This window comes from Rhodamnia argentea, chromosome 2 (genome assembly GCF_020921035.1).
Source record: "Rhodamnia argentea isolate NSW1041297 chromosome 2, ASM2092103v1, whole genome shotgun sequence".
In the NCBI taxonomy this organism is placed as follows: Eukaryota; Viridiplantae; Streptophyta; class Magnoliopsida; order Myrtales; family Myrtaceae; genus Rhodamnia; species Rhodamnia argentea.
In genome coordinates, this window is record NC_063151.1 from 2,646,595 (window position 1) to 2,659,760 (window position 13,166).

The 13,166-nt window shown below is 41.7% G+C and overlaps 2 protein-coding genes across 5 annotated transcripts; both read left to right on the plus strand.

Moving 5' to 3' along the window:
* On the plus strand, window positions 1–3,123 carry LOC115749837 (beta carbonic anhydrase 5, chloroplastic). 4 transcript variants are annotated; one of them, XM_030686819.2, is made up of 10 exons: window positions 1–164; window positions 262–344; window positions 451–506; window positions 1,286–1,450; window positions 1,550–1,598; window positions 1,753–1,866; window positions 1,956–2,009; window positions 2,248–2,327; window positions 2,441–2,546; window positions 2,698–3,123. In XM_030686819.2, exons 1-10 carry the CDS (start codon window positions 146–148, stop codon window positions 2,896–2,898), a joined length of 927 nt encoding a protein of 308 aa, XP_030542679.1. In that variant the 5' UTR covers window positions 1–145; the 3' UTR covers window positions 2,899–3,123. The 4 variants fall into 4 exon arrangements, with proteins under 4 accessions (XP_030542679.1, XP_048131176.1, XP_030542680.1 ...); XM_048275219.1 differs by having other exon boundaries at window positions 1,753–1,830; XM_030686820.2 differs by having other exon boundaries at window positions 262–335.
* Window positions 3,124–3,620: 497 nt separating this feature from the next.
* Window positions 3,621–9,403, plus strand: LOC115749836 (AP-4 complex subunit mu). Its single transcript, XM_030686818.2, has 13 exons — window positions 3,621–3,788; window positions 4,126–4,226; window positions 4,519–4,722; window positions 5,138–5,254; window positions 5,354–5,482; window positions 6,237–6,363; window positions 6,623–6,726; window positions 6,995–7,099; window positions 7,221–7,315; window positions 7,948–8,035; window positions 8,144–8,204; window positions 8,308–8,381; window positions 9,068–9,403. The coding sequence occupies exons 1-13, from the start codon at window positions 3,731–3,733 to the stop codon at window positions 9,164–9,166; spliced, it is 1,362 nt and encodes a 453-aa protein (XP_030542678.1). The 5' UTR covers window positions 3,621–3,730; the 3' UTR covers window positions 9,167–9,403.
* Window positions 9,404–13,166: the final 3,763 nt, after the last annotated feature.

A 13,166-nucleotide genomic window follows, 5' to 3' on the forward strand; every position in this document is an offset into this window, starting at 1 on the left:
AATAAACTTGGATAGTCATCCATGTCCGCTCATTGGATAAGCTCGCCATGTGATCAAATCCACATTCCTTCTCCAACTTCTTTTCCCTCACGAAGACTGAGCAACGACAGAACTAGAAAAAAGTTCATTCAGTTCATACCCAGCAATGATGGCATGGTGCACTCGTGAGTCCTCCTCCCTCTCTGATTTGAACATACTGATCTTCTTGCTTAATCGTGAAAAAGTTCTGGACCCATTAATTAAACGAACGGTTTTGTTCAGGTTACAGAGTCCGTTGGGTTAATCTTAACAATAACCGTTGCTGCTTCACTAGCTTGACCCCGAAATGGATCGATGTCAGTGAAGCGGGGCTTCTCCCTCTGTGTTTTCTTGCATCTTCCATCTTGAGCTTTTGGTCTCTTCTGCCTTACTGAAGGTCGACTTGGGATTGATCCGCGACTGATTATGCAGGTCATGTCGGAGAGTTTTGCGGACTACCAAATCACTGCTTTGGCTCCTTCGAAAGAGTGAGTTAGTTCATGTTTACTTGCTCCTCTTATTTGAGTTGGTTGTTGCTGATCGCGCACTCGAGCCGGTTTTAAGTTTTAATGTTCAGGTCTATGGCAATCTAGTTAGCCGCAATGCAAGCTTTTTCTTTTCTGTTGGTTGCCTTTTCACATGTTTTGAGTAGATTATGTTGTGTCTATTCTGTAGTTCTTACCATGAGAAGAAAATTTCTGCAGTGTTTTGAACAATTACAGTTGAATTATTGAAGTAAGAGCCAAAAACTACTATTCGGTGCCGATTGAGCTTGATCTCGTTTTTCTGAATTCTGGTCTTCAGAGGAGATAGGGTAGAGCGGCCCTTCTTCTCTCTGACTTTCGCTTTCATACCTCAGTGCCGCGTGTTTGGGGATGCAGTTTCCAACCACTTCATACGTGTATAGCCCAGGACAAAATGCAAGTCGCCGTGACCCCGTGATACACCATTTAATCGCTTTGTTAGCCAACGACCTGTTTGCGTGATGATCAGCCACATAATGTTCTCTTGCTGTTCCAAGGGTTTGTCCTCGTTTGTGTTTTGCAGATTGGTCATTGCAATCCGACTCAAAAGCCTTATTTTCCACATGGAAGGTTGCATATAGTTGGAGCCTTTACAATAGAGTACGGTTAACAATCTCATATGTCTTAAGTCGTAGCAATCAAGCTCGTATCGACGTGGATTAGTTAATATATCTCTCCTCTGCTAAAATCTGAGAAACTGCAAATTTTCATGGAATGCTGAAATTCATGATGTATCTGTATAGGAGAAAAGAGGTACCCCTGCCGGAGGAAATGGGTTCGCCGAGAATTACTCACCAATACACAAGATTTACTGGAAAGGATGTGGCAAAAGCAAAGGCTGATGGTGGGTCAGACATGTTCGATGAGATCAGACAGAGATTTCTAGAGTTCAAGAACAACAAATTCTTGTACGCGGCAGTTAATTCGCGCCAATGGCCTTTTCGTGTTTTGTCCTCTCGAGGAGTCTTTTACTTTGTGTTTGTTCGGTAACTCATTGTCTTGAACAGGAAGGAGGCGGCGCATTTTCAGAATCTTGCTAGAGCTCAGTCGCCAAAGGTGAATAAAAGCAACTAAGAGTGTTCATTTTTCTGGTGCATGACAAGATTGGACCTTCTCTTATGCCTCTTTCAGAATCCAAAGCCAACGCTGCTTGATTTTGTTGTAAATCAACTTTGCAGTCTCACTGAGACTAAAATTGTGCTTGGGACAGCTCATGGTGATTGCTTGTGTAGACTCTCGGGTGTGCCCGACTAATGTACTTGGACTCCAACCAGGAGAGGCCTTCATGGTGCGTAATGTCGCAAATCTTGTTCCGGCAATCGAGGTTTGCTCTCATTACTCGTGCATTTTGCTCTTAAGAAAGTGCTTTCCTTTTTCTTCATCTCTTAGGAAAGTAATTTCATGTTTCTGCAGTTTGGACCATCGGAAACTGGCGCTGCTCTTGAATTCGCAGTGAAGACTCTTGAAGTAAGCCTACCTCTAGAATACTATACTCATGCTCTTTTGTCGGTTGCGGAGCTCGTGTCTTCGAGGTGATGTCTCCATTTGAGCAGATTCATCGACGTGAAAACTTCCTCCAACAATTTGACAGTTACTTGACTTGATCATTCACCTATCATGTGTTCCCATGCTCTCATATACCTATCGCATGCGATTCTTTCAATGGATTTACACTTAAAAAAAAAATCTGTCAATTTTGTTTCAGGTGGAGAATATATTAGTCATAGGCCATAGTCAATGTGCTGGAATTGAAGCCCTTATGGGCATGCAGGATTCGAATCCAAGGTACTGCTAGCTTCCTTTTCTGCAGAAGTTAAAGTAAAGGCTCATGATAATCTCCTTTGAATCCTAGCTTTGATGCATAATAATCCATACTCATATATGATGCACATCACCAGAAATTATGTAGAGAGATGGGTCATCAATGGAAAAGCCGCCAAGCAACGAATAGAAGCGACCGCACCGCACCTGAACTTTGACCAGCAATGCACACATTGTGAAAAGGTGAACTCAAATTGATACTTTTGGATGTCAAACGAGTTTTTGTTGGCCAGGTTTCTTTCGTGAAGATACGAGTTGCCGGCTGCGATGAAGTCTATCAGCAGACTAACGCTTTTCGACCAATGCTTCATAAATGAACCCACTGATGTTGCAGGAATCCGTCACTCAGTCCCTGAACAACTTGCTTACATATCCATGGATAAACGAAAGAGTCAAGGAAGGACTACTTTCCCTCGGCGGAGGGTACTATGATTTTGTCGACTGCACATTTGAGAAATGGAGTCTCGATATCGAAGGAAGCGGCGCCGTTGGAGGGAAGAGATACTCGACGAAAGATCACAGGTTCTGGTGCTGAGAGATCTTCTCTAATGTGTCCTGGAAATTGGGATGTACTATGTGGTATAATTGGAATGTGGCTGCCCAGATGATTGAACTTTCTACAGATTGTCTTGATACAATAAAATGCGACGAAAATCGATGATGTAGTAACTGATGGAAGCCGATGAGCCGATCTGTGTACCTGTAAATTGTAAGGTGAAGTTGTTTAAGGAACTCAAAGCACCAATCTTCGCAATCTCAATTTCTAGCTCAATATTCAGATTAATCCTTCAATATTTTGTGACATACTTCCTAAAAATGAAGGGATTACGATGCAATTGGAAGAGGTGTTAAAAGAGAGTAACGCATTGTTTGCGATGTCTTGAGATCTCCAAAATTTTCAATTTTGCTGAGGGGAAGTTTGTCCGAACTGTACTATCTTGGCAAATTCCCGAGGACGATCTCACATTTAGGCCAATATGTGTTCCGTTGCTAGCAAATCAGGTCCTTTCCTCGGGCATAACACGAGTGACAAAATAATTTTGGTTTTGGTATACTTCATGTTAAAGTTACAGACTAATGTTATTGATGGTAATTTGGCAATCACATTTTTCTTAAAGCAGAAGCAATTCAAGAAAGCAGTAATTTCAAGCTATGCATCATTTTTCGGGTTTGATGGAAAAAAAAAACATTCCTAGGGGTAAAAAAGTGAACTTAAGCCTAATTTAGGGACCAAAATGAAATGACAACCAGAAAGAAAGACACGGTGGGCGACGAGAACGAATACAAATCAAAAGGAAAGGTTGAACTGAAGGAATTCGAAGGAACGAACGAAGCTCGTGCACTCGCGAAGACGAAGATCATCGATCATGATCTCCCAGTTCTTCGTGCTCTCGCAGCGAGGCGATAATATAGTCTTTCGCGACTGTGAGTACTCTCGTCTCGGCCACGGATCTAGCTCTGAATCTACTAGTTCGTTTGACCTTTCTTCTTCTTCAGTCTTCTCAATTCAGTGACCCAGCGTGTGAATTCAGTAATGTTGCACATAGAGAAAGAGTTCACGGGTTCTCCAATTGTGATTCTGAATGTCTCGCACAAGCTAATAGCTGTTCTGATGTTGATTGGTTTTCTTCATCTGTGCAAAATTTGATTTGAATCTCGTGGATTTAGCGAAATAGATGGAGGTGCATTTTCAGATTTATTTTTATTTTTTGGATTTTTGTTTGCGAATTGTGTGACGTGAAGAACTATTTGATTGATTTAGATCGCGGAGAAGTGCAAAAAGGGAGCACTGAGACGTTCTTCCGTAAAGTGAAGTTCTGGAGAGAGGATGGGCAAGAAGAGGCGCAAGCGCCACCTGTCTTTGTAGGTATTCTCATCTCTTTGCCGGTGAATTCGAGTCGCTCTAGTAATAGTTTTACCGAGTTTATGTGTTGGGAGAAGAGTGTTAGCACTTTCTGTCATGTTAGGGATCCGTGGATTATCTGGTTTCTGTTTTCTCTTATCGGGAAGTTCTTGCTGATGCTGTTGTTACGTTTACACATGTTTCGTTCATTTGCTTCGCGAGGTGGCATGTTTTATGCATAGAGCATTGCAGGAAAAACCCTGAGTTTGGTCACACGTACTATCATTTGACCTCGGGATTTTTTCGGTGCAGAATGTGGATGGTGTGAACTACTTTCACGTGAAGGTGGCTGGCTTATTGTTTGTCGCAACCACGAGAGTCAATGTGTCTCCTTCTCTTGTCTTGGAGCTTCTTCAGAGGATCGCACGTGTCATCAAGGATTACCTCGGTGTCCTTAGTGAGGATTCGCTGCGGAAAAACTTTGTGCTTGTTTATGAGTTGCTTGATGAGGTCATTGTAAGTTCCCGTTATTCTTTTCCTCTTGTTCGGTCTTTTGTCTCTATCACATGTCAAGAAACCCTTTTTCTGTGCCTGTCTTCTGTTGATGGCGTAATGGACATAACTTAGGTGCACTACTAGAGGAACAGTTACCTTTTAATATCATCATTGCTGTCATTCATTTAGGCTAAGTTTTTTAAGCTTAAAGATCTTTCTAATGACAAGCTAGAAGGTACTTTGAGAACCATATCTTACATGCAGGCTTTAGGGCTCTGTAGTTATTGGGCCAATTGATCTCTATTTTACAGCAGATTACTACTAATTAGCTTTATTTTTTTTTAATATTTGAGTAAACTGAAGCATATCTATTATTCATTGATTGCAAGATAGGACTATTTACTTGAATATGATTTCGGACTGCTGTTTATCCTAGGACTTTGGTTATGTACAAACAACATCGACTGAAGTACTGAAATCCTATATATTTAACGAGCCAATTGCTGTGGACACTGCTCGTCTGCCTCCTCTTGGTCCAGCTGCCATATTTATGGTATCGTGTTTCTAATGGTTTTGTTATTTGGTTACAAAGAAGAGTGAAACTTAACTGTCATGTAGTTGGCGAATTTGCATTTAAAAAACCATTTTGCAGCAAGGATCTAAAAGGATGCCTGGGACGGCTGTGACAAAATCGGTTATTGCAAATGAGCCTGCTGGAAGGAAGAGGGAGGAGATTTTCGTGGATATTATCGAAAAGATCAGCGTCACTTTCAGCTCTAGTGTGCGTATCTTTTCCACTGGGAATTTTCCTGTTATCTTCATCTAAGTGGTCTTTTTTGAATGCTTGGGGGTCCTCAAACTCTTCAAGACAAGCATTGAACTATTTGAAAGGAGAAAAATCATCTTGAAACGGGACTTAGGATAGTTTATATTCCAGATTGGCCTTATTTTCAGTCATAATGTTCCACTTGATCTTGTTCTCCAAGGAGATACTCATCTCAACTGTTGTACCCTCTCTGAGTCATATCCACAGTAATTCAAAAATGTTCTTTTATTAGTCAAGAAAAGAAAATGAAAAGAATCCTAGATATTTTGTCTTTTCACATCTAGGTGAGACACCCTTTTGTCTTATTGATAGTCGCTCAACATAGTTCTGCTAATTGTTCAAAGTGAATGATGATTCTCCCTACTTCATGGCACTTCTGACCATGCTCCATGAACCTCAATAGTTTTGTCTAGTTGCACTACTCATCAGTTATTTAGGCTAGATGATTTCTGGTCATTTATTGTTCAACTTATGATCATTTATTGCATTGGCAACTCGTCCATTTCTGTCCTATTTGTCTTATCAGCTGAACCGAATCCCCCATCAAATCTGTGCTATTTGTCAATGCACTTTGATCTATGTACTACCAACATGCAGGGTAGTGGCACGTCAATTGAAACAAATGAAGCTTCTAATATTTTAAACATGCTGATCTGCCATCAACCATAAGATGTACTTGACTTTCTGCACAATGCTTGAATTTTGGCAGGGATATATACTGACTTCTGAGATCGATGGAACCATTCAAATGAAGAGTTATCTATCTGGCAATCCAGAGATTCGAGTGGCTTTGAATGAGGAAATGAGTATTGGAAGAGGCGGGAGATCATTATATGGTAGTTCCCAGGGTTTCCCTCAAACTTATTACGCTCTGATTCTATTTGGATGTAATATACATGACTAATTTGACATGAGTGCAACCTTCTTGGTCATAGAAATGTCTGTTTGCATGGCTTGTAACTTCCTTTTTCAGGCTCTGAACATTGAAAAATCTCTTAAAGAAATTGCTATCGCAATTCTGGATGCTACTGTCGCCAATTGATCTAAGCAAGCAATCCCAACCTTACTTATGTCATTTATTTATAACTGTCACAGATTACAGAAATTCATCAGGTTCTGGAGCGGTGATACTAGACGATTGTAATTTTCATGAATCTGTGCGCCTTGACAGCTTCGACATGGATCGGACTCTAACTCTGGTATGGTGCATTAGGATTACTTGATCTGCTTTAACATAAGGGGATCAGTTTAGGGCGTGTCTACATTGACATTTACTTTTAGGTTTTCACTTAATCTATATGTTGCGATAGTCGCTCTCTGACTATTTCTTAGCTGGAAATACCCTAAATTTTCACAATATACCAATTTTAACAAGGAGGTTCACATTTAATATTATCATAGTTTTTTTACAATTTTTTATTGTAAAATGTTTAACCAACTTAATGTTTGTCCTCCTCCCTGTTTAAGGTGCCTCCAGATGGCGAATTTCCTGTCATGAACTACCGTATGACCCAGGAATTCAGGCCTCCATTTCGCGTAAATGCATTGATTGAAGAAGCGGGAAATCTCAAGGTGAGTGCATTAATATCAGCTATGAAAGTGCTGCCAAACTATTTGTGTGGCTGTGGACCCGATTCTGCATCTGTTTGTTTCAGTAAAGCAACAGTTTTACTAATTATGCTTAATCATATAGGCTGAAGTAATTATTAAAGTACGTGCTGAGTTCTCTTCGAGTATTACCGCAAATACAATTGTTGTACAGATGCCTCTTCCGAAATATACTACCAGGTATTCCCTCTGAACACTGTTATTTTTTTGTCAAAAAGTGTTCAGAAAAAGTTGCTTCCTCGGTTTGGTACCTCATGATTCAATATTGGCAGTGTGTTGCTATTACATAGAAATCTTTTGGAAGATAGATAGATTTCTAGAAAGAAATGCCTATGTGAGCTCAATCAGTTACTAGCATCCTCGAAATATTCTGCTGTATCATAGTACAATGTTATAAAGTTTATCATTCTATGAGCATGATCTTGAGTAAGACCATTCCAAGGAGTCTGACCATGAAATTTACTGAGAAGTTGGAAGTAAGAGGAATTGTATAAACCTGTTAATCATCTGTTGGATGCACTATCAGCTCTTAGTCAGATCCTTTATCACCATCAAGGTATTCTCCACTTTTTATAAGTGAGTTACTTGGCAGGTCCTGTTGTCCAACTAAGTGTATCCACCTCTTAGTGTTATGCATGGTGATGTACAGTGAAATAGGGAAGTTTCATCATTATGATCTTACAGAGTTGTGCGGATTATAACGGCATATTTTTTTACCTTTTTAATTTTGGGGGGTGGAGGGGGTGTCAGCAGCCTATAGAAGGCGTATTCAACATCAAATGTTCGTTGAATAAATTTGCTTGTGTTTACAGAGCTACTTTTGAGCTGGAACCTGGAGCAGTTGGGCAAATTGCAGATTTTAGGGAAGTGAGCAAGAAACTTGAATGGAGTTTAAAAAAGGTGCCTTCTTGCCAGTGTCTTTAAGGGATCTAATTCATTCAACTTAACCACATAATTTCTATCACTCAGAATTCATTTTAATGTGCTTATGTCTGTTGTATGTGGCAGATTGTTGGTGGCTCAGAAAACACGCTGCGTGCCAAGCTAACTTTTTCTCAAGAATCCCATGGTATGATTTGTCAGTTGTCTACAATGATTCTAAATTGCAATAGATATATCCTCTTTCGGAGATAATCACTACTTTTTGTGTATGTGTTTGCGTTGCGTCATAGGAAATATCACGAAGGAATCTGGACCAGTTAGCATGACTTTCACCATTCCTATGTATAATGCTTCAGGGCTTCAGGTAATAACATATTAACATGGGTGGGTGTGGCAAGTGTTAAGGAGATTTTACGTTCAACTTTCAAGTTTGAAAATCTACCCGTTACAACTCCATTGTGCGATAGTATATGGAGCATTACAGATATAGTTTGTGAATGTGACATGGTTGGACTGGGAAGTGTAACAATTACATTTCATGGCATATATTGTGCTTCAGTGTTGCCAGCTTATTGTGCTGTATGTTGAACATCATCAAGTCAAGAATTGCTGCCTGAATCTTGGTGTAGGGATACTGCACCTGCGCATGGGGCCGGGGGGCCTCATGGCTAGTTGGGCTTGGTCATTTACTTTGGCCATTGGATTGGGTTGCCCTATGTTGGTCTTTATGGAAGGTCAGATCTTGGCTTTGGTGAAGGCCTTAGCTGAGTGCTACTTTGCCAGGCCTGAAAAGTCCTTGGCTATAATTAGGTTCTAGGAATTTCTCAATTGGATTCCTGAGTATCACCGATGTAAAGGGTAGGCGTGGTGTCTGGGCTTGGCCTGGCTAGCCTACGGCCCTACACCTGAGGCTGAATTCCATTTCCTGTTACTGTTCCCACCCAAATCTGCCTATCAATTGGCATCACCATCCCGAGCTATTGCATTGCTTTCTTGCTTTTTGGAGTGCCATAAGAGATTCACTGTGTTGTGGACGGACCTTTCTTGTAGGTGAAATACTTGCAGATTGCAAAGAAGTCCAGTAGTTACAATCCTTATCGGTGGGTGAGATACGTCACTCAAGCTAATTCCTACGTGGCTCGCATGTGAGGTTATAGAGCTTCTTTCTGCCGGAACTTTCCTTTTTTGTTTTTTGTTTTTTATTTATTTCACTTTCACTGTATGTGATTCCATCCCTTTGATCATCCTCTCGCTGTTGTTTCTCTTTTTAATTTGAAAGTACGATTGATCTTCTCAGAAGAGTGAACTTTTGCTTCTTTTTGTGGGCATCAGTCAATATCAGCCTTATGGAAGAAGGATGGATTTAAGGAATCGTGCTTAACTGAATCCTTGAGGTGTTTCTTATGTTGCTAGTTGTAGATGTTGAATCTCGTCGGCCGAGAAACATGAAATGAATCGATAAAAGAGAGAGGAAAAGCCAAGTAAAAAAAATGACATTTCGTGCACGAAAGGGAATTGATTTGTGCCTCTGTCAGCAAAGTTTAGATAAGCAGCTGCACTTGTATCGACTTTTGTTGAAGATCATAGCTACAGATGGCGTGCCCATGCATCAAGCCTCTTTGAGGTGTGCTCATGATGGATGAAACAGTTCAACTAACAAGACAAAGTTTTTCATACCAACCCTGCTCTAGACTCTTGTCCCTAGATGCCGCATCGCACATTTTTTTCAGTATAAAAAGCCTGAAGTATCTGCTTGACATGCAAACTGAACTGGAACACAACTCCAATCTTCGAGAGGCGTCAAGTCAAAAGCAGCAGAGATGGCTTGTTACAACAAATTCACTCTGTTTCCTCTCTTGCTTCTCACTCTATCCTTCATAATTGGTGATGGAGTCCTTGCTTCCCGTCAACTTCTTGATGCAGGCTTGCCCAAGATTCCTGAGCTTCCCAAGCCTGAACTACCTCCTATTCCTGAGCTTCCCAAACCTGAACTACCTCCTCTTCCCACAATCCCAACTTTGCCTAAGCCAGAGTTACCACCCGTGCCAAAACCCGAAGTCCCAACTTTACCTAAGCCGGAGTTACCACCCGTGCCAAAACCCGAAGTCCCAACTTTGCCTAAGCCGGAGTTAACACCCGTGCCAAAGCCCGAAGTCCCAACTTTGCCTAAGCTGGAGTTACCACCCGTGCCAAAACCCGAAGTCCCAACCTTGCCAAAGCCTGAGGTCCCGAAGCTGCCTGAAATACCGGTTGTTCCTGAGTTGCCAAAGCCCAAGCCGGAGTTACCACCCGTGCCAAAACCCGAAGTCCCAACCTTGCCAAAGCCTGAGGTCCCTAAGCTGCCTGAAATACCGGTTGTTCCTGAGTTGCCAAAGCCCACCCTGCCCACCATCCCTGAGCTCCCAAAAGATTTACCCACCATCCCCTCCCTTTTCCCGCCCCACTCATCCAGTCCTTGATCAAGCAATCTCCTCAGTTTGACATCATCTCACTTGTTATTATTAAGTTGGTAATGCTTATAGTATGTGGGTACAGGTTATAGTGTCTGGCTTGAGGTTATTATTGTTAGGGGATTGTAGTTCTGCTACATCTCCACCCATTAGAGGCTTCTATGCTGCACTAGCTATTTCCAGTGTTTCTGATAGTCTATGCTGTTATTGTTGTTCTTCTTTGCTATGATCGACGATGGTGTGCGATCTGATATTCTATTGTTCCTATAATTTATCTTTCCAATAAATGGCAGATATTGTGGTTTCGTTTATGACTCATGCTCTTGAGGTGAACGACGTATGTGAATGTTGTTCTGTGAGAGACTATGCCTTTTTGCTTAGATAACCTTGTTATGATATGTAAGACCGAGCATGTGAGGCCAACTCAATCAATACTTTGCAATGAAGAGACCCTCGCAGGTTTTGTCAAGCGCGTCCAACCAGAATGATGTGCAAAAGTTAAGACATCGGAAGATTATTAGCTAGACGTGCTATGTTGCTGACGACGATCGTGGTAAACAAAAGATAATTTGCATGTCGCCCTATACAAATGGGAAATTCATTCTTCTTTCACATCACTTCAACATCTCCCGAAAGTCAATTCCTCGCCCTCATCGTGGAGAGGTAAGCGTGCTACGCAAGAATGCTCACTAATCAACTCGCGATCACGACAAGAACCACAGCGAAAACAGCAGAAGATCTTCGGCGAAGTTGCTTCATGCTCACAAGTTCACAACTCGTGATTTCACACGGTCCTTGCTTGCTCAGAGATGATTGGTTCACAGAAAAAGCCACCTGTTTTTGTGCGCACAAATCCTCGCTCGGTTAGTCTCGTTGGCTGCTCTTCTTGTCATGGGTGTTCCGTCAAAACAAAAGGCGGGGAATCGCCGGATTCTCTCCCAGTTTTTTACCAACGTTACTGTTTTTATACCCCGGTGAAAGAGAAAAAGGAAGAGAGAATCGTACTCAATTGGGGCTCGAAGAGGCAGCTTGACCCTGAGGTCCCCGTTGTCGAATGGACATTAGCGTGAGTGATGTGAGAATTTGGCACTCTCTTATTTCCTTCCATTGGGTTTCCAGAATGACATCATATTGGACGGACGATCATATGGAGGCATCTTTATGTGTCCGTACACAGGTGTGGATCCGTACGTGAGTGATTAGCTCGAAAATCTCACCGATGCACTGGTTTACCACTCTAAACTCCGCGAAAGAAACAGTGAAATGGGTGTTCCAAGCGCATCATTTGTCGAGACACCGTATGCCGACCGTCGTCTGACTCATTGCTTTCGCTGGAAAATTTTATAGGTGCTCTCGGACGTTTCCATTCGCCCCTGTCAAATAATTCCGTTTCGAGTAATCTATAGTTCCTTTTTCCCGTTGAGATGATAATGCGCAGCCTAATGGACGTCGCCGTGATGCTCCGAAAGCACCTTGAAATCTCTCTTAACGTCAATGCGGCGGAAATGGGGTCACGAGCCATCACTCAACGTTGTTTTGTAGAACCACCAGGAGAAGAAGTCGGGCCCTAGGACCCTTGCATTAGAAGCTACAAATTGGAAAATGCTGAAGTAGTTTTTAGCGTAATTCTGCCTGCATAGCATGTTGTCTTCTTCTCTTTAAAGATATGTCCTTGCTTCCTATCCCAAAAGCATTAACTAATAATAAAATCCTTATTTCGTCGCTCAAGACGGGAACAACCATTCAAAAAGAAAGTCAGTGTCCCTCGTCATCGACATTCCTTATGCGCATTTGTTACGCCTCTATCTCATACATGATAAAGCATCTTTGACATTAGACATTGTATCTTCACTATGTATACACTGTTACACAAATTGTTGTGGATGGAACCACGCATATTTTTTGAGAAAATTGTCCGAAAAGTCATAACCCTATCGTACGGCGACCAATTCAGTCCTAAATATTTTCCGGTTCGGTCGTGAACTACGGCGACCAATTCAGCTCTAAACCTTTTCTAATTCAGTCGTAAACTTTTGAATTGTGCCAATTCAGTTCTTAACTTTTTGAAAAAATTTGTCAATTTAGTTTTAAACATTTTAACGAATTACCAATATAGTCATTCCGACTAATTCCGACCGAAAATCGATGACACGGCGGTCCAATCATCACCGTCCGTTCTATAGGGCATGGCCGATGCCGACGTGTTCAAGCGAGAGTCAGTGGGTCTCTAGCAAATATCAAAGTGGAATTGAAGGACTTGACCCCGCATGGGTGGAATAAGGTTATTACGAATATAAGCAAGCTCTATTTTATTTATTTTTATTTTTTTGACAGTCCGGAAAGGGTCGTCAGCAGGCCCTCGTCAGTCACAGACGAGGGCCGATTGACCCTCATCGACACCAAAAATTTCTTTTACTAAGGCACATCGGTTTACTAAGTCAGGAAGTTTATTTTTTTTTTCCGCAAGCTGACTTTGGCCAACTGCGCATGTATAATTCATTGGCCAGACATCGGGTTCAAATAGAACCCACGAAGAGCATGGGGAATTAGTATTCTAATCTCTGCCTGTGGCTGGACGTTCCAAACAGGATAATGTATGATAAGAACATGGAGCGGGGAGTGGGGGACTGTCCATTGTCGTCGTTGTTTGTGGGTTCAAAAGGAGGAAAAGACAAGTTAAGACACGTCCTGTCCTTCGT